General features: G+C 39.9%; 1 protein-coding gene across 3 annotated transcripts in view; it reads left to right on the forward strand.

Annotated features, from left to right (window-relative positions):
- The window catches only part of LOC106786430, an 87,818-nt gene that overhangs the window by 23,779 nt on the left and 38,735 nt on the right, over positions 1-25,304 (forward strand). For all 3 annotated transcript variants that reach the window (XM_014747812.1, XM_014747814.1, XM_014747813.1), the window contains 3 exons: positions 11,356-11,449; positions 11,683-12,167; positions 12,612-12,948. In XM_014747812.1, the coding sequence (XP_014603298.1) occupies positions 11,419-11,449; positions 11,683-12,167; positions 12,612-12,948 (853 nt within the window). In that variant the 5' untranslated portion in view covers positions 11,356-11,418. The remainder of the gene's footprint in view (positions 1-11,355; positions 11,450-11,682; positions 12,168-12,611; positions 12,949-25,304) is intronic.

Genomic DNA, 25,304 nt, shown 5'->3' on the forward strand with positions numbered 1-25,304 from the left:
ATCAGACTGGTTTCGGGGCAGACTCACGAACGCGTTCGCAGATTTATACTCGGAGATTTGTTCGGAATGTACGAGATAAGGGAGGAAGGAAAAAGAAAAAGAAGTAGTAGTAGGAGAAGGATAAAAAGAAGAGAACGAGTGTACTGGCCAACGAACGAACGAACGAGGTGGTGGTGGTGGTGGTGATGGGCCTTTCAAGGGATCGGAGGGAAGAATCGGAACGTGGAAAACGTTAACGGATGACGCTGGAACACGTGTAGACGTCAAGGCGTTAATCCCTCGAGACACGGAGAAACATTCACGGAGCGCCGCGCCAAGTCAAGTGAAACTTCTCACCACGTTCTTCGATCGAAAATTTCTGTCCCGATGTGTTGTTGCTCCTGCTACGTTCTTACGACTACCATGATTCTTCTCTGATCTTTCTTGCTTTTACTTTTTTTCTTTCTCTCTCTCTCTCTCTTTTTTTCTTCTTTATTTTCCGTTCTTTTCAATTTCTTTTTTATTTCTTTATTTTTCTGTTCCGCGCGTTAATACATCGATAAGGTAACGTCGGTCACGAATGACCCACGTGGCCTCGTCGAAAGAACGGAAACACGATCACAGACTTGGTCGTGGTTACCGGTTAAACTGTTCATTCTTTTTTGTTTTATTATTTTTTTAATGCGAAACAAAGAAAAAAGGGTATCGTTGATTAGTTTAATTAAATGTTGCGTTAACGTTTGTACGGAAGAAGCGTGAATAAGAGACATTTTCACGATCGATGTCAGCTAACACCAGCCAAACGGAAGTACTTTCGCTTTGGAATAAGCGAATAGTTTGTCGTAGTAAAACAGGTGGGGCAAAAAATTGTGTATGTGTGTGAGAGAGAGAGAGAGAATGGATGAAAGATAGAGAAAGAGAAAGAGAGAGAAGTTTTAGCAATGAGCTTTAGAGACATCTCGGCTTTTCGCATTAGGATTCGCTTCTCGGAGTGATTAATTGGGCCTCATTAACATCACGTCGAGCCAACGGCCGAACCGTACGTGGCAACGCATTGTCGCGACACGAAAATAGAAAACCTTTCTCTACTAAGTTTGCATTCGTGACCGCATCCTGACAAAATCTCCTTCTCACTAATTTCTCTTCTCTATTATATCCTTTTGTTTTCATGATAAAATGTTAATAAATCTCTTATGAACGAATTATATATTGAAATATATATTATAAAAGGTAACGAATGCTAAAAAAGAAAAATAAAGAAAAGCAAAGCTTTGCGAATTTTACGATATATTAGACAGGATTCAACGATTAAACGAAGAGAAGACAAACGTTGTTGCATTCTAGTGCAATCTTTTGAGGTAAACTCTATGAAAGGATTTACACGTAGAAAAGGGGAAAGGAATAAAGAAAGAAAGGGGGTCCCGTACTGGTGTAGTCCTTGACTCTCCTTCTTCGTCGTCTAATCTCTTGTAACTCTTGCACTCTTGGGGGAGTGAAAGATAGAAAGAGTGAGGAGACTCTTGCCGTCTCGACTATACCTCTTAATCCAGATTGAAAATATGTAAATAAATCCACTCGCGGCTTTCTACCGTGGCCGGATGCCCACTCTGTATTCCCCGTCGAAAAAGTATTTTAATAGAAACGATTCATCATTCCGCGGGGCCCCCTGACTCGCGTGCTTCTTTTTCTTCGCTCGGAGCTTCTCAACAGGCTCTTCTACAACAGCACACGGGGTTTACTACTACCGTCGTCCTCGTCCTCGTCCTCGTCCTCGTCCTTCTTCTTTTCCTTCTTCTTCTTCTTCTTCTTCTGCAACGCCAGACTTTTGGTGGACCGACCAAACGATCGTCTCGCGAGCTGGACCTCCTTTGTCGAATACTCCGGGGCCTCCCACTCTGTCTCTCCCATCTTTCTTCTTCTTCTTCTTCTCTCTCACTCTCTCTCATTCTTTCTCATGGCTTTCCATTTTACCGGATTTCGTGGTATTTCGGTCGAACGCTTTTGCTTTATCGTCCTTCGACTAAACCCTTTCTTTCTCTCTCCTTTCCTTTCCTTTCCTTTTTCTTCGACAATTTTTTTTCTCTCTCTCTCTCTTTTTTTTTTTCCTTTGCAATCTACCTACTACCTCCTTCACCGAATTATGCGCGTCTCACAATTCCTCGGACTTCCTGGAATTTTGCCGATATATATATATATATATATATATATATATATATATATATATATTTTGATTCGCCCCCTAATCGTATCTCCTTTTTCTTCGCTAATCTCTCTCGTCCCGCCGATCGAACAGGCGGCCGCGGCGGCCTGGCTTTTCCATTTCGTTTCCTTCCTTTTTATCATTTTTTTCTCTTTCTTTTTCTTTTCTTTTTTATCATCTCTTTTACCTCCCGCGTCGAAGCGTATAAATTTCGAGATTACGTTGCATGCGTAATGTTTCAAACGCATACCTATGCTTATACACTTACACGCACACATATATATATACGAACGTATGTAATACTCGCGTACGTAAGATAGCATACTCGAAACGAGGAGAAGTGGGAACGGGGGGGTGGGTGGTAGTGGTTCGATAAGTACGACGACAACATCGTGCATGAATCGAGATCGGTTTTCGGCCGTAAGAAAAGCTGAATTTTTCCATTATTCATTAAGCCGAATCGACTCGTCACATCGGGATTGATTTCTTGCTAAGGCTATTAGGAATCGATCGGGTGGGGGAGGGGAGGGAGGGAGAGTTATATCTTCGAACAAGATTGCTCGAACGTTTTCAGTTCTGACAGGTTAAGAAGAAATTCAACGAATTTCTCGAATTTCTCTTCGCAACGTGGCAAAGTATGCACTTGTGCATATCGTTAAAAATAATAATAATAATAAAATTAGCCCGAAAAAAAGAAAAAATGAAACAAAATCTAAGAAGGGGGGGGGCGGGAATTATTTTCTCATTATACATCGTAAAATATGAGAGAGAGAGAGAGAGAGAGAGAGAGGGAAAATAAATGAGGAGAATCAAATGAGTATCGCACTTTCTTTAAAAGACAAACTGAAATATGGTTTGTCTGACACCCGAAGACCGTCGAATGAACGATCTTGTTTGGAAGAAGGCGAGCATTCAGTCTTCCGACGCAACGCGGGCACAGAAGCTGTTGGAACCTCGTAAAAAGTGAATATTTTGCTCTTTGGTATAAGCCACTGCGCGTTTCCCAACCTCGGTCGTTTTCTTGTGTGCGAAGTAACGCGAGTTCTGAAGAGAATGAAAAAGAAAAAGGGAGAGAAAGAGAGAAAGAGAACGAACGAACGATGGAGAGTGGCTAAGCAATACGATATATATATATATATATATATAAGAAGTAAGTTTCGAATGGGAAAACGCCAAAGAGAAGATAAGAAAAAGATACATAAAGGAAGTTCTTTCTCTTGAAAGGAAACGTAGCAAGTCCGGGACTCCAATTATCTTTCATCGCAAGAGAATAATTCTTACGAAGGAGTAACCCCTCTTTTCAAGAGAATGAGAACGAGAACGAGAACGAAAACGAGAACGAGAACGAGAGAGAGAAAGAGAACCTCCCCTCTTTATTTCTCGTTACCAGCAATATGGCCCCCTTTTTAGGAGGAAGCCACCCCGTCCGAATCGAGGCGGACCAGCCAGTCCAGGCCACTATAAATCTCGAAAGTTTTTAATGCCTTGCAGCCTGCTGCTGCTGCTACTGCTGCTCTTGCACGCGGCTACTCTACGTACCCCTCCCCACCACCACCCTACCACCACCACCATCATTGCAACCATGGCTAACCACCCCCCGTTTCCTTCTCTTCGATCCGTTCTCGTGTTCGTCACCCCTCTCTGCTTCTTCCTCCTCGTATATTTGCATACGCGCATAATAGAAGGACGAAAAAGAGGCCCTACCCTTTTACTATTAATTTTATAAAATCATTCAGGGCCATTCGCGCTGCTGCTGTTGCTGCAACTACAGCCATTGCTACCGTTCGCCTGATCCTCCAGATTCGTTACCCCCTTTCTCTCCTTCTCCCTTTTCCGAGGCTTATTTAAATAACGGATTTTCGAAATCTCGTTTTCGCCAGGAAAGGGACACGAGGGGAGTCTACGGACGACACACGTGTGCTATAATATGAAAGGAGAATGTTCTAAGTTGTAAGGATCATACTCTTGTCGACTAAAAAAAAAAAATTGTTTTAAAAAGAACCAATTCATACAACACACACTTCGTCATTTATTATAATAATAATAATAATAATAATAATCATATAATAATTGTATTTGTGCGCGCGATCGTGTATGGGTAGTTCGTTCTTTATTCTTTTGGATTGAATGATACAGATCTATATAGAAAAGAAAGATCTATTCTTATCCAGGATGGGGATAATGGTACTCAGGTATACCGTAGCAATAAAACATATTATAACATCCGATCGATTAATTACTCGCCACGAGTACGGACTGGTTAATTAGCCTTGAAATTATCATTGAGCTTTGACTAGTGTCGGTGTTTAATAGACCTAGAACTTGTTTTGTTTTTAGAGAAAGAGAGAGAGGAAAAGAAGAAGGAAACTTTTTTGCATTCGGTAGAAATAGTGGGAGAAAGGGGGAGAGAAAGAGTCCGCCTATTAAGACATTTTAGCAAGGCTTTCGTGAAAATAAGTAAAACCAGCGTACCATTCTAAAGATTCTCTCAACTAGCCGTTTTGTTAAGCCGTTTATTTCGTGAGTTATTCTTCGGTGTTCGCATTAGTGCCGATTTCGGTCTAAACACCGTAACCGAGTTCGAGTCTAAATAGTCGGCGTTCGCTAAGTAGCCCTAACCAGATTAGTAAGTCGTTGCGTGCTCTATTTTTAACGTCCACGACCACGACCACGACTACGCGCTTGCTTGCTTGCTTGCTTGCTAAGATGCGTTTTATGTTGAACAACGATGAGTGAGATGAAGATGAGCGTGTCTCCCTAACATCTTTGCATATACGTTTATATGGATGGATTGTATATATTTGAATGTGAACGTGAATGCGTATACTTTTATGTGTGTGCATGTGCATCCGCGTTTATGTATATGCGTCACGATATAAAAGATTAAGAGAGAAAGAGAGAGAGAGAGACCCTTAACGTTTGCTACTCGACTTTCCGAACGATGAAATGCGTCTTAGTTATTTTTTTTTTCTCCGCAGGACGATATTATTCTACACTTTTGTGATAAGATAATTATCGGATAATATCTTCTTAGGATTCATATTATTCTCGGACATACATAATTTTCTTCGTATATAGAAATTCGATAGAGGTAGAGGGATAGGATGGGATATGATTGGGGGAGGTGTCCTTGGTTAAAATAAACTATCGTGAATATTTTCGTTGAGAATATTCAACATTTCGAATTATTAGCGAGATAAGATAATTCATCGTATAACATTTTCCCAAAGTTATAATCTTTTAAATAGAGGTCGTAACCGTACACGTGTATAATTTTTCTACGATAATTGAAAATTTGAAATAAGACGGATAAGAGGGGAAAATAATGTCGATTGGTTCCTTCGATACGAAAGAATCGTAAAATTTCTATCGTCAAAGTAATGAAGGAAACTGGCTCATGAATGCAAACGATGACTGGATCCTATCCAATGATCGGAAATCGTTTATCTCGAAGGATACGTCGTTTTCATTGCAACGAAGAGAGAACGAACGTCCTCGGTTGAAACGTATTCGAGGATAAGGATAAAAATAAGAAGTAGGGAAGAGTGGAAGGAAAGGGATAAGGATGAGAGGATGAAGAGGATAGTTCGCGAGCTTCGGGAACGTGTTTCTCGGCTGTCACACGCTCGGTTCGCGCGTTAAGGTACCCTCTTCGCTCACTTTTGCATTCGCGGGAGCGAATAAGAGAAATAGAGAGAGAGAGTGAGAGAGAGAAAGGAGGAAAGGAGGAAAGAAAGAAAGAAAGAAAGGGAAAGAAAGAAACGGAGATGGAACGAGGGAGAGAATGTGTTCATAAGATATGGTGTGAAACACGAGAGGTTGAGATTAAAGAATGAAAAACATAGAATTCTGAGAACTGGTTGAAGTCATAATATTCGTAATTTCAAGCTGCGCCTTGTGGCAAGCGCTTCTGCGTCGTTAAAATTAATGTGAGCGGAAATAAAATTCCTGTCCCTTTTCTCCCTTCTCCTTTCCTCTCTCTTTCTTTCTTTCTTTCTTTCATCCCAGCAGCTCAGCAGCAACAGCACATCGTCTAGCAGTAGTATATACTCCTCTCGCTACTACCCATCGTCTTTCCTTCGTCTTCTTCTTTTCCCTACGAATTGCCTTTTCCCTCTCTCTCTCTCTTTCTATCTTTCTTTCTTTCTTGGTATACTTCGACGTCCTTTTCTTAGGTCGCCACGAGTGGATAACGTTTAACGTTCGAGCATCACGCAAATAAAATCTTTAACTCGAAGAACACGCTTGTTGTTTCTAATATTTGAATTTCGCGCTGGCAACACGCAGAGAGGACAGAAATGAAATCGAGGAGAAATTTGTGCAAATCTCTTTCTCTTTCTCTTTCTCATATGCTATCTCTATCTTGCTCTCCTACTCTTTCGTATTTTTCGTCAAGTATCCTCGAAAACACTCGAACTTTGTACGAGCAACGGTATCGAATGTAAGGAAAGACAGAGATAAAGCGCGCGCGCGAGCGTATGTAAGTTTGTGTGTATGAGAAAAAGAGAGAGAGAGAGAGACTCTCTAAAAATACATTTCTCAAGAAATCTGGGGAATATTTCTCTGCAAAGTTTCGACCGATTATCAAAGCAATTTGCATAGCGAATAATCACAAGTCAGTCTCTTCTCTAAGTTTGTTTGTACGACTCTTCGAAAAACTTTCTGTCAACTTTTTAAATTAACTACCGCCACACAATCTTTCTTTTTCATTTTTTGTTTTATTTTCATTTTATTTTTTTCTTACCTTTCGCTCGAATACAAATTTCCATTAAATTTATCGAAATGTAAGAAGAAAAATGTTTTTTACCTATTATCTCCTAGGAAAATAACGAGAATTATTAAATTGTTTGTCCCTTCTATTTTTATTTGAGACCCCTTTCTCCTTTTATTATTTGTCTTGAAAATTTCTTATTTTCTTATTTTCTTGATGCCTTATTGCTTAGTTAGAGACACTCCAGAACACGCGAGATCTCTTGGAGAAGCTGGGCTTCTCCAAGGAGGAGGAGGCCTGGCTGACAACGTTACGTTCAAGTGTTTGACGAACGAACGAACGAATGAACGAATGAACGAATAAACGAACGAATGTACGTACGAACGAACGAACGAACGAACGAACGCGTTACGTCGCCGAGTTTTTTGTTTCCTCCTTCTGGCATCGGCATCAGCGTCGAGTTATGTCAAGTGGGTGCCTCGCTCTCACGGATCAGCCTCTCCTATCTATCTATATTTCTTTCTCTCTCACTCTCACTCTTAACGAATTCCAACCTTTAACGTCAAGTATGTTTTCAACAACAAAAAAATGAAATTACCGGAAAGAGAAAGAAAATGGGATTAAAAAAAACAACAAACGAAAACAAGAAAGAATAACAAAACTTAAAAAATATAGTTAAGATATATATGTATATATTATAACAGATCAAAAATATTTTATCGATATGAATAAATTTTCTCCAACGAGATCTATGGATCAACGTAATATTATTATAAATTCGCTTATGCAATTTCAAGTTTCTTCATCTGGCAATGTGATACAAAATGAAAAAAAAAAAAAAAAAAAACAAGGATGATCGAAGGTAAACAAGAAATAGTGTTTGTTTGAAGAAGAAAAAAAAGGGGAGAAAAAAAGGAACAGAAAAAACAGTATATTACTTAAAAAGTTCGTAAAAAGATATATCAAACAATTTGATATGAATAAATTTATCAAAGATACCTATGGTTCAATGCATACACACACACATATATATATATATATATTACATAATTATATATAATATATATATAATATATTACATAATTTCGATTCAATTTCTTCCTCTTTTATTAATAGAAGGAAGAAGAGGAAAAAAAATATATAAAACTATAAAATAAAAAATCGAAGAAGGTAAACAAGGAAAAACGAATAAAAATGTGGTGGCGTCTGGGAAAGGGAAGGGTAGAGGGAAAGGGTTAATATAAAGAAGGTAACCACCACGTGTTGAGTGAGACACGTTTCGGTGATACACTCACGAAGAGAATTCTCGAATTCGCTTAGTTACTCGTAGGCAACCGGTTTCTCGTTTAAATCGCATTAAAATCGTCGCGGAATGGAAAGTGGTGTGTTATATCGCGGTCTTTCTACCGATTTTATTCCCCTACGTACGTTTGTACGTATTCTTTTACGTAGGTGTAAGCAACCGAATGCAATGGGGTACTCATGCTTACTGGTCTAACACACGCGTAAACGCACACCAATGAAAATGTACCTACCTTCGATATACATACATATATATATATATATCGTCGCGTACGTGTCTCGCCTTGCGATTTTACGGGGAAAAGAAATAAGTAAGAAGTAACCAACACGGGAGAAGAGGCACGTTCGTTCGCGCTCGACTTTAACGTCCGGCAATTAATTTACGCGAATCGCCTTCGTGTTCTGCTATCTTCATGTACCAATTATCCCATGAAAGAGTGAAAAAGACCGAAGGAAAGAGAGAAATAAAAAAAGAAAAGAAAAGAAAAAAAAAGAGAGAGAGAGAAAAAAGAGTGTGTGTGTGTGTGGTAGTCTAGGGTATCTCCCTTTTCTCTTTCCCTATTCCACCCGCTGCCCCCCTTCCCTTCCATTCCCTTCCTCCTCCCCCCCATCTCTCTATAATTCTCTGACTCTTTTCCCTTTCGCATTTCCTTTCGCGTTAGGTAGCAGCTAACACCTTGGTCTCATCAGCGTCAAAGCGTGACATGCGCCCATTACGACTACACTTCTCCGTATTCGCGCACTCTCATATACCATTTATAAAACACGCTCGTGACCACGCGTTCTTATCGATGGTATATATATATATATATATATATATATATATATATATATGTGTATATATATACTTACACCCCGTCGAATTGAATTAACGGGACAAAGAATAGAATTGCAAAAAGAATAAGAAGAAAAAAAAAAAAGAAATAGAAACAACTAGGAAAAAAAAAGGGATAGAACGAACGAAGGAACGAAGGAACGGAAGAATTTGGTAAATTCTTTATTCGCGTAGTTCGTTTTATCAAACAAACTCGTCCACAACAGGAGAATCCAGGGCAAACGTTTGTGGAATTTCGAGTAGCGGATTCTTTCGAAAGGTGAATTTCTTTTTTTTTTTTCTTTCTATCCCCCCGCGTCTTTTTCCCGAGCTTTTCCCGAGACTTTGCGGTCTACCGTATGGTGCCAAAAACAAAAGCCCTCTCTCTCGCTGCCGTCAGGGTTATTGCGGGCGAGTTAAATGAAGCTTACGTTCCCTTTTTGGAAAGTTTCCTCCTATTTCTTTAACGAAATTCTTCGTAAAGAAGAGAAGAAGCTTTTCTTATCCCTTTTTTTGTTTTTTTTTTTTTTATTCTATTTCTTTCTGTCTTTTTATCTTTGTTTTCCTTCTTCCTCCCTCTCTCTCTCTCTTTCTATCCCTTCTAACGATGAGATACGGATAAGAGGGAAGATGGATGGACGCGTTTCGCGTAGAGACGTTCGTTTCTTGGAACGTGGTACTTAATATTTCGTTGCTCAGACATCCGAGCGGTCCATTAGATTTCAAACAAAGACGGATGCACGTCGAAGGATTTCTTCCATTTATTTCTTTATTTATTTCTTTATTTATTTTTCTAACCGATCGTATTCCCATTTAATTTGACGAAACGTACGTGCGTACGTAAATGAAACGGAGAATAAGAATAAGAAGAAAAAAGGATGATAAAGATAATATTTTGCAGATCGGACTCGAATACTCGCTCTGTACGATTCGAGTCTACGCATTTTTTTATACGTATTACTCGGAGTAATACACACGTGCAAAGAGGGTGATAATGTATTCAAGGTCCGCCCCATAGTCTCGATGGTGGGGTGTAACAGCCCAGCCCGGATCGTTTCTTAGACTACTTCGTTCTAACAGACGTTAATTATCCCTTCTGTGTATAAGCCTCCTGCGAAAAATAGTCACGATCTCGAATTCTACTTTGAAACCTGTCGTATATGTCTTTTCTATCTCTTATTTCAAACATGGTTCAACGTATAACACAGCTAAATATTTCAAATAAATGTTTTAACACTAATGTATATGAAATTTCGTTGAATATTTTTTAATTAAAATTATATATCGATAATTACGAGACAATTTGTTTTTAGTTTAAATAATTAGATAAAATTGTTTCGATTATTATTGTAATCGTAAATAAATTGTAATGTGAATTTTTTTTTTACCGATTCTTAATATAGTCCGCTGTCATAATATTACAGACGCATTATAAAGTTATATATACATATACCTACATGTGTATATTTATTTTGGAATCGAAACTCTAATAAAGAAAATGATATTTTTTTTCAACGTATTAAAATTCCATCGAGTATTTCTCATCTGAAAGGCAAAGACAGGAGGCTATAAATGGACAGTTAGTATTAAAGGCGTAGATTCTTTCGATTGATCGAACGTTAATATTTATCACGCTTTCTCATTTCTTGTTTCTTTATTTCTATTTACCTTCTTTTTCTTCATCATCATCGTCATCTTCATCTTCAATACTTCCTTCGAACGAATTCCCGACGTAGACGTTTTAATGAACTTTTGTAAACGACATTCCAACGATCGAAAAACCGATCAACGCGTTTTTAACGTACAAGAATTTTCTTTTTCTCTCATATTGGACGATGATTTTCCATATAATCGATCGAATAATAAGAATCGAACAAATATCGAACTAACATAAGAGAATTTTATTCGAACGATCCTTGGAAAGCAGGTCACGAGTAAAACGAGCTTCTCGAGCTAGCAAAGAGAAATATAGGCCGAGAGCTCTTCCTCGCTAATTCAATCAAATCTACGTCATTACTAAGCCTCCTCGAACGCGTAACACTATGCGAGCAACACCTATGTGAAAACATATGTGCATCTACATATGCATATTGCAGATAATAAATGTAATAGAAGACTCGTAAAGAGTTCGATCGAAGTCTAGTCTAATGTAAGAAAAATTAATGTTGCTTGCAAACGACATGACTGTTAGGTGAAGTGTGTGTGAGAGAGAGAGAGAGAGAGAGAGAGAGAGAGAGAGAGAGAGAAGTAGAAAAAAAGGAAAGAGAGTGTCAAGCCAATCTTTTTTTCTTCCAATCGTAAAACATGACGTCAGTGTCGTATCTGTGCGTTTTTTTTTTATTTTTACAGGATGATACATCAGTGAAATATAGACAGGGAAGAGGGAGGAGAGGGTTCTTGGCGAGGTTCGAGATGTCCGCCGTTACCAGCCCGTATGGACCCAGTAAGTCGTTTTTCTTTTTCTTTCTTTTTTTTTGTCTTCTCATATCGCGGAAAAAAATGTATTCCAAGTATTACCATCGTATAAAACGAGCAAGAAAAGAAATTTTTCATCTTATTTTTTCCCGATCGATTATAATATTCTTTTTTTTATTTTTTGTTTGTTAACGAAACAATCACGTCCTTAATAAATACTAAATGAAACGATGGAAGATATAATTTTTGTAACAAATTTAGCGGAGATGCTGTCCGATTCGGTCTACAATTACGCAACGACTCGAAGAGGTACCGCCGATCAGGACGGCGAGTCCCGATACGAGACGCAAGCCCAATTGCAGATATCGGGCATACAAAAGCCACGTAACAAGCGGAAAAATTTCAAACCGATAAACAGTCGAATGGCCGAAGTTTCGGACGAGTCGGACAGGGATGAGGAACAGGAACAAGAATCCGAGGAACTTATACTCGGCGTCGAGGATACGCCAAGCACCAACGAGATCCTTGAATACGAAAGGAAAACCATGCTTTTACCGGGTGCCGTATCTAACGACGAAAGGTCGAAGCAACAGAGGCTGAACAACAACGAGGTCAGCCCGATGGACCTCTCGGTCGCAACGAGGCCACCCTCCTCCGACGTCGATGACGACAGCGGCGATTCCCTCGGGCACAAGTTCATCCTCGAACGGCTAAACTCTCAGAAACTTTATTCCCCGGGCACGGAGGCGAGTACATTTTTTTTCAATCCTTTCATTTATCCTTTTTTTTCTTCCCGCAAATATATATATACCTAGAAAGAAGATTCGATTAGTTTTTAAATCAATTTAATTTTATATTTTGAAATATTATTTGTCGTATTATTCAACGTCAATACGCGAATTTAAACATTTTCATAAATTCTTTAGTCAAAATTAATCATATTTTAACTGTCATCTTTGAATGATATTTCGAAACTTAATAGGACATACTTTTTACATATCATTTTAATGTTATATAGCTTCTTCTTCTTCTTCTTCTTCTTTTTTCTTATGTTGATTTCAACAAAATTCGAAGTATTGAATATCTAATATTTAAATGCTAATCAAATATACTCGTTTGATATAATAACATTTGTCTATCTATTGATAGTTTAAGAGGACAAACTATTTTTTTCATTTTTCGATTAATAGGTCAGGAGTCCAAATTCGGACTCCTCGGAGAAAAGTGTCGGAAGTATAGTCTTGGACGCGGATTCGGGACGATTGGATGATCAGGAATTGCCGTTCGATGACGATCGTATGCAAGACGGTGATCCCGATGGTGATGGTGACGATGATGGTGACAATGACGTTGAAACGGAATGCGAGAATGAGAGGAAACCTTTCGAAGGAATGAGAGAGTACGCTGAATCGACGATGCAAGAACTTTTAGCGATTTACGGTCTTGCGGGTAGTGAACTCGCGAAATCGGTCAGCCGGCAACTACCACCAACCTTCATGAACCCCAATACCGGTCAACATGGTCAAGGTAAGTTATTTGATTTAATTTAATTATTACAAAAATCTCTCCGACTTTTTTTTCCATTTAATTTTCGGTTCAAACTTTAGCGCGTGTTTTCTTTAAAAAGAATAAGAGAGAAAGAGAGAGAGAGAGAGAGAAGGGGAGTAAGAGAGTCATTTTATTAGCGAGTGGGCGTCACTCGAGAAAAAAAGTGTTTCGTGTTCGCAAACTCGTCGTTGAACTCACCGTTATATTCTCACTCTCTCTCTCTCTCTCTCTTTCTTTCTTTTTCTTTCGCACTCGTATTCGTTCTCGGTGAGAAAAAGCTATTATTTCGATCACACCGGTGGCGTAGCCTTTGTCGGTAATTAGAACCACTTGAACCAGAGTATTCGACGAAATTGTTAGCTCGACTGGACCAGATTGGCATTGGCTACCATTCAATTTAGAACTTTTGGCCTTGGACACTTTCGAAGTCGATGATAGAATCACTTCAACTCTCAATCTTTTCCCCTTCTCCCATCCCTCTTTCTTTCTTTCTCTCTCTTTTTCTATTTCTTTTTTAATTTCATACAGTAAGGACAAAAAAATATTACTAAAACATTCACGTATTTATAAAGTCGCGTTACTTCGTCTTGTAGTTTGATCGGAAATCGAGCAAAACCATTTGTAGAAGTGGGATGCCGCGTTGTTTTTAGGGAGGACTGTACGTGCATAGAACAGAATGTGGCACTTACATATTGCCGGTGCATCGCATATGCGCGCACGTGAATATGCGATGGCTCTGGCAAGATGGCCGACTTATAACTCATAAAGTCGGTCGGTCGGAGTACGCAAAGCGTCGTCTACGTAGTCGTAGTCGTCGTCGTCGTCGTCGTCGTCGTCGACGACGACTAGGAGGCCTCGCGATCGATGGATGCCTTTGAAATCGGCCCGCGTCATCGTTTCCCGTTGCTGTTAAGTGTATGTTCTACCTACGTACTTTACTTACGCGGCTTATAGATATAGTTTTACATGTGTATAGATTTGTGCGTTGCACTGTTATCTCATTGTAGACTCTTGTCTCCCCAATAACGATTTCAATCATTTTCTAACGAATTTATTTTAATCAATTTGTTTTTTTTTTGTATTTTTTCTTTTTACCTTCTCCCGCTCCCTACTTTTTATTTATTTTTGATTATTCAATCGTGTCGTTAGATAAATGCGTAAGAATATATTTTATTAATCTCATATATATATATGGATTTTTATATTATGTTTCCCGTCTAAAGGTAGAAGTTAATTCATCTTTTGTCATTCCTTTGACAAATTAGGTAACCGCTTGAAGAAACAAAGGATCCATACGATTAGCGGAATTCTATGTAAGTTCTGTAAAGTCTCGTGACCATCGAATTCTCAATTCGTGAGTCATCCCTGGCATCGTTCGAAGTCTCCCTCACTCAATATTCATACATTATGTATGTTAACCTCGCGTCGATCTAAAGGGATCCTAACTCGGGCTTTACCATCGCGACTTCATTGTCGCTTAGAGTATAATACGTGAACAAACGTTTAGTTTTTTTCTCACACACACACACACTCTTTCTTTCTTTTTTCCTCGTTGACTTTTTCTTTCTCTTTCTATTCGTTTCAATTAAGCTGTCTCGTTCTCGTTGCACCAATTCACGAAAAGTTAGGCCGTGAAATCGAATGGGCCACGCTTCGTCGAGCCTCGAAATTCGAAGCCTGCAGGCCAAAAGCCTTCTCTGAGAGTTCTCTCAAGATAAAGAAAAAAAGAGAGAGATAGAGAGAGAGTAAGGTTTTAGAATCGGTGAACTCTTAGCGAAAACGAGTTGAAACATCAAAGAGAAGAAAGAGCGAGTGAGAGAAAGAGAGAAAAGTGTTTTAGGCCGGGTGTTTTGTTCCTGTTTTCGAGACGCCACTCGTACGTTCTTCGTACGTTATTACATATGTACGTCGACATCGTTTCTTCGTGGAACAAAAGATGAGAAGTAGAAGAAGGACGCACACACCAGCTAACACATCTCATCTCTCGCGGACTCGAGAGAATCAAGCGAGCGTCGTGATTGATACCGAAAAATTTCACGTGATTTATCATGCGATCGCCGAAGCGGACACGACTTGGCGATACGTCTTGGTTTCTTGCTTCTCTTCTCTTCTCTTCTTTTCTCTTATCCGTAGAACGGAGATGAAAAAGAAAGAAAGGAAGGAAGAAAGAAAGAAATAAGTCAAAGAAAAAGATCAAGAAACAGAAGGAAGTAATATTCTCTTTCATTTCGGAGTGATAGAAAGAGAGAGAGAGAAAGAGAGAGAGGGAGAGAGAGAGAGAGAGAGAGAGAGAGAGAGAGAGAGAGAGANAGAGAGAGAGAGAGAGAGAGAGAGAGAGAGAGAGAGAGAGAGAGAGAGAGAGAGAGAGAGAGGGTTACTCGCCAAGTGTTATTACACGCGTTTCGAATACGCGTGCCAATAAACGTTGAAATGAAACAGAGAAACAAATGTCTTATGAAAGCCCGTCGTAGTTTTTTACTTCACGAAAACGAAAAAAAAAAAAAGATGAAGTAAAAAATATACTTTTCCCCCTGCTCAGGGACTTTTGTCTATTTTCTAGCACGATTTCTTGTTTTCTTTTCTTTTAAATCACGATTAAGTTAATCGTTTCACGGGTTCGCGTTAGAAAAGTGATATATAATACGTCTTGGCGTGCGTTACATAATAATGAAAAAGATGGATAAATAGATAAATAGATAGATAGATAAGTAGATACAAAGATAGGATGATAAAGAAAGGGAGGAGGAAGGTAAAGGAAAAAAAAATAAGAAAAGTAGTATGAGAGGGTGAGGTCAATAATCCGACGAGAAGGAAAGCAGAAAAGCCCCGTGCAACGCCGGAAGATGGGCTGTGCTCGATGTCGACTACGAAAGAGAGAGAGAGAATGAAAGAGAGAGAGAGAGAGAGAGAGAGTGAGTGAAGAAGGTACCGTCGCGGTGCCTCCGTGAACCCATTAATCATTCCGCCCGGATAAAAGGCAAGCAAGGATGAAAAGAGAAGACGGACGGACGGACGGACAGTCGGGTGGACGGCAAGCAAGCATGCAGGCCGTGGAGAGGGGAGGATTCTCTTTCTCCCTCTCTCTCTTTTTCTCTCTTTTTCTCATCTTTTTATCTTTCTTAAGAAGGATCATTTTTTATTTTCTCCTTTTCGAAATTCGTCGGCCGCCTCGTTTCTATTGTCGTGTTTTTAGGAAAGAGAGAGAGAGAGAGAAAGATGCAGGGACGTGTATCGTTCTTTATCATTCTCTCTTTCTCGCGAAGAGTAATCTTCGCACGTGTGGATAAGAAAGAAAGAGAGAGAGAGAGAAAGAGAGATTCATTAACTGATAGAAGGGAGTCGCTTTTTCAAAAAAAATGATATTATCTTTTGGTTGGTTCGAAACGAAGGAGGAACAACCACCACCTTCTTTTATTTTCTTTCGTAGTAGAGCCACCCGTTGTGAAAATAAAAACGATACTTTTTCAACGGGGAATATCAGATTTTTTTTTTATTGACTAAAACAGCATGGATCGTGGAAACGCATTGTAAAGAGATTTGACTTATCTTTCTGAAAAAATCTCGTCCTCTAATATAAACTTTATCGATAAAGATGAAGATGAAGATGAAGATAATTTGAAATAAAATTGGACCGTAAAAAACTCAAACTGAGAATACAACTATTAAACGACGACTTCAATATACGATAACTGCATGATAATAGACAAGATCAGATGCAATTAATAAAATTTCTCATTGGACAATATCTGTTACACTTATTCTCATTTAATAACAAAACAATCTCCATCCAGAGGTGTAATAATATATGCATCGAAAGATTTACGATTAAGCGCGATAAATTGAACTAGGAGACAAATATACAAAACACACCCAATCAAATAGAACATATTTTATCACGGAACAAACGTATACTCGACGAACAAAAATTATATATATTTAAATGTATATAGATTATAGTATAAGTCGTCAATAAACGTGCAGAGTAGAGACGTGACTCTAAATAAATAAAAAGAAAAATAAGAGAAAAGAATAGAAAAGACGAAACAGAGATGGGAATAATATGATGGTGGTTTGGATGGAAAGGTGGGGGGATATTAGATCGAATCGAAGAGGAGAAACTTTGAGAAGAGAGATTCCGCCGGATCAGACTAGGTAACGCGCGCTTTTATGCTTTCTTCCACGTGCAACCCCACTCGACACACGTAAGAGACGTAGTGTGGTGGTACACGGAGCACCACCGGTAGGTAGGTTCAACCTACCGATTGCGAGGACTGCCAAGATTCTACCAGCAGGGAGATCGAAATCGGAGCTCTTTCTTCACAAACTGGACAAAGGCGCCTAGCCCTCGGTGGATGACGAGGGAAAGAGAGAGAGAGAAAGAAAGAGAGAGAGAGGAAGAGAGAGAGAAAGAGGGAGAGAGGTGTCGGAGACCTTCGAGACTCGGCGACCTGTTGAATCGAGAGCAGCAAGCGTTGTGGATATTCTTCAACGAATTCTCCCTTCTTGCGGAAGACGAAGGGTACCCTTTACATCCTAACAAAATATCTCAACCTTTTTTCTATTTTTTTCTTCTTCCTCTTCTTCTTCTTCTTATTCTTATTCTTATTCTTATTCTTATTATTTCTCTTTTTTTTTCCCTTTTTATTTTCATTTTGAAAGAACCTCTTGCCTCAACTCGATTCGCTCTCCCTTCCCTTTCCATTCATTTCAAATTCATTTTTCGTTGAATTCAGATGCGCATTGCTCGGACTTCGGCTTCGTTATCAATCATTTATTTAATTATTCCTTTTCCTCTGGACGATCGTCTAGCTTGTATTACTACCTCCCACTCTTTTCCACTAGTTGTTGATGTCCGCTTCCGGGTCAATTGGATCTCCTCGGCTTTTTTGTTCATCAATTAAGTTCTCTGAGTCAGAGAGAACGAAGAATAGGAAGGAGGGACTCAATATTGACGTCCAACGCGGTACAGTCTTCTCAAGTCTGTATTTATCTCTCTCTCTCTTTCTCTCTCTCTCTGTTTCTCTCTCTCTTTCGATCAGCCAGATACGAATCCACGACGCGTGGGAATCCAGCTTTTTGCGAAATTATCCGGACACTCCCAGAAACCATTGTTTAAAACTTCTACGAAAGATTAACACGTAGACAAGATCAGAATGTACGTGGGTGTATGTGAAAGACGACTTTTATTGGATATTATTATTCAGGAATAATAATCGTTCGATCATTGGAATTCTAATCGACCCTTCGACCTTCTTTCTTAGACCTGGCAAACGTTTTCAAACGTATAAAAGAATAAAATCAGCGTATAGAACGGCGCGCGTTAGTTTAGATGTTTGTTATCCAAACGATCCGGTTCGACAATTCACGAGTTTGAAACTATAGGGACGCGTCCTATTACGTTTAGCTAAAAAGTTCAGGCTCGTTACGTCGACGACATTAATTCGCTTCGTGAGAGCCTTTTTCTGACGATAAAGCTATCAACTTTCTGCTGCATTAAAGATGTCCCCATCTTCTTTTTCCTGGACTAGCTATGAGAAGGAAAGGGAGATAGAGAAAGAGTGGGATGGGAAAGAGAGAGAGAGAGAGAGAAACTTTTCAAGATGAATCCTCTCTCTCTCTCTCTCCTTTTAGTCCACGCACTCCTCTTGGACTCCTCGCCAGTGGGATTCCACTTTTTTGTAGAATCGACGAAACGAGCGAGGTCAATGAGCATTTCACGAGTAGAACGAATCGAAAAGTCAAGTGTCTCGTTGGATCGTTCCCTCCTTTTCTCTCTCTCTCTCTCTCTCGCTTTCATTCTTTCGTTTCTATCGGTACCACCGCTATAGCTTCTCCTCTTCTTCCTCCTCCTCCTCCCCCGTGCAGCCCATCTTCCCTCAACTTCTTCTTTTCTCTTCTTTTTCTCCCTTTTTTTTCCCGTTCCTCCATCGCGGCATCTTGTTTATTTTGCCCGTCAGCTCGCTGACACTCGGACATTCGTTTAAATTTAGAATTCAATAGGATCCTTTTACCGGGCGTGCTTTCGTGCCTTAACGGATTCCCTCGGTCGCTCAAGATTATTTGTTTAATTCCGGCTCTACGTCGATCTCTCGACGTCTCTCTTTCCATTCCCGTTCATTCGCGCAAAACTTCTCGTAGTCTTCTTCTTTAGTTAGTTTCTTACGAAATCAAATCCTTCCGACATCGTACGCCATGCGGCAGCGTTCGTTGCACGGTGCACGGTGCACGGTGCACGGTGCACGCTGCGGTATGGTGTCATCACTCGTGTTACACGAAACGGGAAGAACACGAAGCGATTCATTTTCCATTTCTTTTTCTTTTTAATTATCTTTTCTCGTCCTTTTGTTTTACTATTATTATTACTATTATTTTTATTATTATTACTATTCGTCACAAACACGAGGCACGGTTTTAATTATAAATACAATGACTAATGTGTCACGAACAGGCCGTTGACTCACCAACGATTCAATTTCTTGATTTTCTTTTATTACTTTCTTCCTCCCGTAGGCCTTTCTTCATTCCCGATCATCGACTCCTGTTTCTTCCTTCGTGGCAAACGATTTCGTAACGCTTTTCCTGATTAAATGTTAATTCCACGCGAGTGCAGAATATTATTCTTTTTCTTTTTATTAACGATCGACGACGACGACAACTACAACGACGACGACAATATTGTCGTACAACATCGGAGATCGTTTTATCGCTTTATTCTACGCGAAACTCTTGTCGCCGTTGGAAGTGCAAGTTTTACCGCTTATTACATCAAGCTTTGTGCAGATCTCAAGCCGACGGTCGTTATCGACCAGGATACCTCCGTACAACGTCGATTTTCCCTCTCGATTATAGTCGTCCTAAGCATTTTTTTCTTTTATTTTTCTATTTTTATACCTAAAAGACACTTCTATGTAAGAATTTAAATTGGACGTTTCAATATTTGATCACAATCATTTTTCATAAATCAAATATTCCTAACCAATTAGCCATAGAAACGTATACTATATTCACATTAGATAAAAACTAAAAAAGGAAACATCCGAAGCTGACACTTATTTGCATAAAGATTTGTAAAAGAAAATGGATAACCCTTAAGGCAGTAATTTACCACCCACGTGTCATTTATAAATTGATACACATAAAGAAATTTACCTGATGTCTATGGAACAAATTGTATGTATAGCGGAAAATATCATTTTTACATTATAATTTTTGTCGACGAAATAGTAAGGTATTAGTAAATAAATTGGAAAATAATTTGTTTGCGTATAAAGAAAAAAAAACAAAAAGTGAAGGACGTTGTTTGGTTATCTGTTGACTCGATCGAATCGTCCATTCGGTTAGATACCATAATCGATAGAAAAAAAATGGTGGAATACCATTAGCATTTCCACAGAGGAGTTGAGTTCGGGTGGTTCGATTAATTTTTCAAACAATCCCACCTCCTTGGAACTGGTTGATTCGTGCGCCGAGATAGGAGCCGGACGCGTCGTGGCTGAGAGGGCCCATTAGGCCCCGCGGCGCGGGACTCCAGGCTCCCTTGTCAGTCTCCGAAAACCAGAAAGTCAGCTTGTCAAATTAATCACGGATGACCAATCCATCAGGAGGCATTCCTAGCAGAGGAGGATACCCACTTTTCTCTCTTTCTCTTTCTCTTTCCCTACTATTCGTTCCTTTTGCCGACTACACGGATAGATACTCACACATATTACATACCCATATGTGAGTTTAGCTTGCTGCTTTTAACCGCGAGGACAACGACAGGATTTAGACATGCCACTGGCCCAGAATCTTTTTGACCGATCGTGCCTTTTCGTGAGAAGCAGATAAACCAAAAGAAATTTCTACTTCGAGGACTTTACTGGTGGTAGCCTTGATATCTCTCTATCTCTCTTTTTCTCTTTCTTTCTCTTTTTTTTCAAAATTTTCTATCTAATCTCTTCCATATTAGTACCTACAACCCATCAAACTCACATTATAGATCACTCGATTACTAACGTCGTTGAATTCCTCGAATATTTCTGATTCTGCTCGTCCTTGAAATTCGGTAATGGTAACTTTGAAAATTTCCAAGAGAGACCAACTGACGTTTCTTCGTGGCTCATCTAGAGTAGGGGCCGAAAGAGAGAAGTAAGAATCATTGACGTTGACGTCCGGGAGTGGGAGGAGTGCGAATGGCCGAAAACACATGCTTCTCGAAGTACAGTCCATTGGAAAAAGTCCTTTCATTCGTGTATATTTCTTGATTATCCATTGTCCAAAATGTCCTCTCTCTCTCTCTTTCTATATAATTTTGGCAATACACGAGAAGATTCTTAAACCATGTGTTTGTCATATTAATTTTTAGAAATCACTTAAAAGACTGTCAATCATTTTCTATTGAATTAATTACCATCCTAGATAGATATTTCGTAAACGTTTCGAAGAACAAATTATTGACGGATTTAGAAATTTGTTCGAATAAAAATAATCGAAGAAATAAATAAACTTATCTATCCATTTATCCGCGTATGTCTCTTTGGCGTAGTAGAAAAATCACGTAGCTCGAGGGCGACATCGCCAAATAAAGGGTTAAGGGCCATGCCGAATTCGAAGACCCTTTTATCCAGGGGTCTGATGATGCGCCGGATGATGCAGGGAAGAAGAGAAAAGATCCGCGAAAACCAGTTTGTCCAACCTAATACGGTGTGTGCCCATGGCTTCGACGATCTTAATGAACTTCTCTCTTTCTTTTCCATCTCCTTCTATCATCTTTCTTCCATTCTCTCTCTCTCTCTCTCTTTCTATCATTCTCATTTCGACGATCTTACACAGTGCGAACTCTCGAGCGTGTAAAGATAGCATTTTCCAAGCGTGAAACGTTCCATCTCTTTCTTCTGTTCGTTGTCATTTCGATATGCCGGTGTGTGTAGGTAAGTACCACGCAGTGTGTTACCCTTCTACGACGCTAATGAGCGATCATCATCTCGAATACAAATGCGAAGGAAAGAAAATAAAACGAGTTTTATGTTCCTATCGAGCGAACTTAATGCGCGTGAAAGGTTGGGCCCCTCTCTTCGTGAAATTTTGCGAAATGGCTGCGCTACGAAATCATTTATCTGGCGAATTTTCGATTCGAACAACACGAAAGAGAAAGTGAGAGAGAGAGAGAGAGGGAGCGGGGGAGGGGACGGGAGGGCCTGTAGTAAGAGGGACGGCATTAAAGCGGGCCTAATCTTAATATTCAAATTCTGTGCTCGAACCTCGTGGTGGTTGGGGAAGACGAGAATGGAAGAGGGAAAGACAGAGAGAAAGAGAGAGAGAGAGGGATGCAGAAGCTGCGCATAACCGATGCTCGAACTCATAAATTTTAAATTATGTCAAACAAAAAGAAAGGACGCGCCGATGGGACCCGACCTCGCTCGAAATAAGACGAGCAAAAGGGAATACCCTTTTGCTCCAGAAAAAAGCAGAAAAGCAGTGGTGCCCCGGAGGAGGAGGAGGAGGAGGAAGAAGAAGAAGATGCGGAGAATTTGAGGGCTTCCACAACGAACGCAACGATCCCATAACTACGAGTGCCGTCGAAACTCCTCCGATGGTAGGAGACCAACCGAGGGGTGGGCTGGAGGAATAGCTGTGGTGGTGATGGTGGTGGTGATGATGGGGGACAGGAGGAAGGGGCCTTACCGGCACTACGCGACGCGACGCGACGTTTTCCATACGCGAAAGAGCCTTTATAGGGGTCGCCATAAAACTTCGTATATTCTTTCCACCTCCCTCCTCGTCACCCCGTCACCTCATTACCCCTCATCCTATTTGCCGCATCCTCCGCAGTCTTTTCATCAACGTACTCGTTGCTACGGGCTACCGCGAGTCGAATTTCCGGCATTAATTCGACATTATCCTATATTCAAATTCGCGCGATGAAATTTTCTACCTAGAAAACGATGGGTCCTAAAACCCCTATTATAACCCTTGTTTCTTTTCTTTTCCTCATTCCTTTTTTTTTTTTATATCCTCGATATTTCGTTCATCGTCAGTTCGATCCCTTACTATCTAAAGTATCTCGAACAAATTTTCATTTCGTTTTCTCTCTTTCTTTTTATTCATCTTGTTCTTCTTGTTCATCTTCTTCGTTTCATTCTTTTCTTCTTTCCATACATTCGAGTTGAGAAAGCTTTCGAAGATGGCGGATCGTATGGCATATATCGGCGAGTCTTTCGCGGCGTTCCTTTGTTCGTGACCGTTTCATTTTTCGAATATGGAGGATAATTAATCTTGGGTGGGCATAAAAGGGTTTTCGGGTTCGGCCAGAAGAAAAAATGAGCGCAGACCGGTGCTTCGGCCGCGGCCAGTTGTGTTCCTTCCTTGCTTGGCCCTTTTTTCTTTCCGTTTATTCTCTTTCTCTCTCTCTTTCTCTCTCGTTCTTTTCCACCTCCATCTCCACCTCAACCTCCAATCCGTCTTAATACTCGTTCTCTTCTTTTCTCTTTTCTTTTCTTTTCTTCTCTCTTTCTCTCTCTCTCTTTCCCTTTCTTCTTCTCTTTCTCGCTTTTCATCTTTTTCTTACTCTCACTCGAGCCTCCCACACGTGTGCGCGCGCGCGCGCGAACGCACTTGGCCACCGCGTCGAACCACCGTCCTGAACAACCGCCATTTCGTTTTGGGTCCCTTCTCGTCCACCCTCCTCCTCCTCCTCCTCCTCCACCCCAACCTCCTCTCTTTCCTGCATCTCCACTCATCCTTCTTTTTCAGAATTTGAGTCAATAAAAAATCGCCTGGAACAAAGGAACGAACGGCCGCCAATTTCTCACAGGATAATGTCCGGACGCATCGGACCCAACCAAAATAGAGAGAGAGAGAGAGAGAGAGAGAGAGAGAGAGAAGAGTCTAATCACAGCGAGGCATCTCGACTTCTGTTAGGTGTTAAAAATGGGCCCCGCGGGGCCCATCTTCCTATTTATCTCGCGTACCGCGTTACTTACCACCACCATCCCTCCTGACACTCTCGACCCAAAGGCGTGTTAAATATTAAAATTTGGAAACGTTATACGACGGGATTCCACTGTCTGGGCTCGACGAAAAATTGAGACCCCTTTTTCTTCTACTATATTCTTTTCCTTAATTTTTTTTTTTCATCCCGTCTGCCTGCCTGCCTTGCTTGCCTTGCTTGCTTGTTTTCAATCTTCCACCGCGTTATCAAATTAACATGAAAACAATGAAAGAGAAAATAAAATAGTTTGAAGGTTTTTTTTCCCCATTAATTAGAACCATTTTTCGCGTTGGTTTAATTATTTAAAACCGAGTAATTTATCGTACGACGTGATTTTACTGTGTCAGGTAATTAAGCAAAAAAAAAAAGAAAAACCGAAGAATCTTTTCTACCCTAGTGGTTTCTATTCTATTAATTTTTAAATTTTCCACTTAGTTATCGTATTAATAAGTAAAAAAGAAAAAAAGAGAGATAATAAAAGTTATGAATTATTTACAGCAATCCTTCAAGCAATCTCACATTTAGGATACCCTTTCAAGTTGTTCCAACTTTAGGACTAAAGTTAATTTTTCTTCGATTCCTATAGGAAGAACCTTTATTCCTTCGAACCCTCTCACCCTCCCATCCTACTAACTTTCCTTATCCTTATTATTCTCATTCTCGCGAACGTTGGTTTACTATATAGTCGAAGTAGGATCGCGTCGACGAAGAAGAACCGGCTGTGAGAGCTTTAATGACGCGAGTCGATTCGCCTCGGTCGATATATCGTCGTCGGCGATGACGAGCCGATGGAGAATCGACGATTTATTATGGAGAAGACGCATCCTATCATCCTCTTCTCTTTTTCACCATTACATCCTTTTCCTTCTTCACTCTCTCTTTCTCTCTCTTTCTTTCTTTCTTTCTTTCCTTTCTCGAATATTTCTCATCGATTATCTATCCAACGTGTGTATGTGTGTGTGTGTGTGTCTTTGAGTTAATTGATTTACCGATTTTACCCATTTTCTTAACATTCCTTTAACTAACCTTATTCGCGGTTCTCTCACGTACAAACGCGAAAGAGAAAGAGAGATTTATCTCTGCCTCGTTGTGAAAATAATTAAAAATAAAAAAAAAAAAGAAATGAATATATATGACAGAAAAATGAAAAAAGGAAACGTCGTCGTCGTCGTCGTATCTAACAATGAACGAATCGTTGAAATTTCTCTACGAGTACAAGAGAAAGAGAGAGAGAACGAGTTTTGCCGCGTGCATCTCGGTTTTTCCATCCTCGGTGATTCCACGATCGTAGATAAAGAAGGAAAGGAAGAGAGGAGGAATACTTCCCCCTTTCCTTTTTCTCTTTTTTTTTTCTTCTTTTTCTTTT

The sequence above is a fragment of the Polistes canadensis genome, unplaced genomic scaffold (genome assembly GCF_001313835.1).
Source record: "Polistes canadensis isolate GaletaPanama2010 unplaced genomic scaffold, ASM131383v1 scaffold_74, whole genome shotgun sequence".
Classification (NCBI taxonomy): Eukaryota; Metazoa; Arthropoda; class Insecta; order Hymenoptera; family Vespidae; genus Polistes; species Polistes canadensis.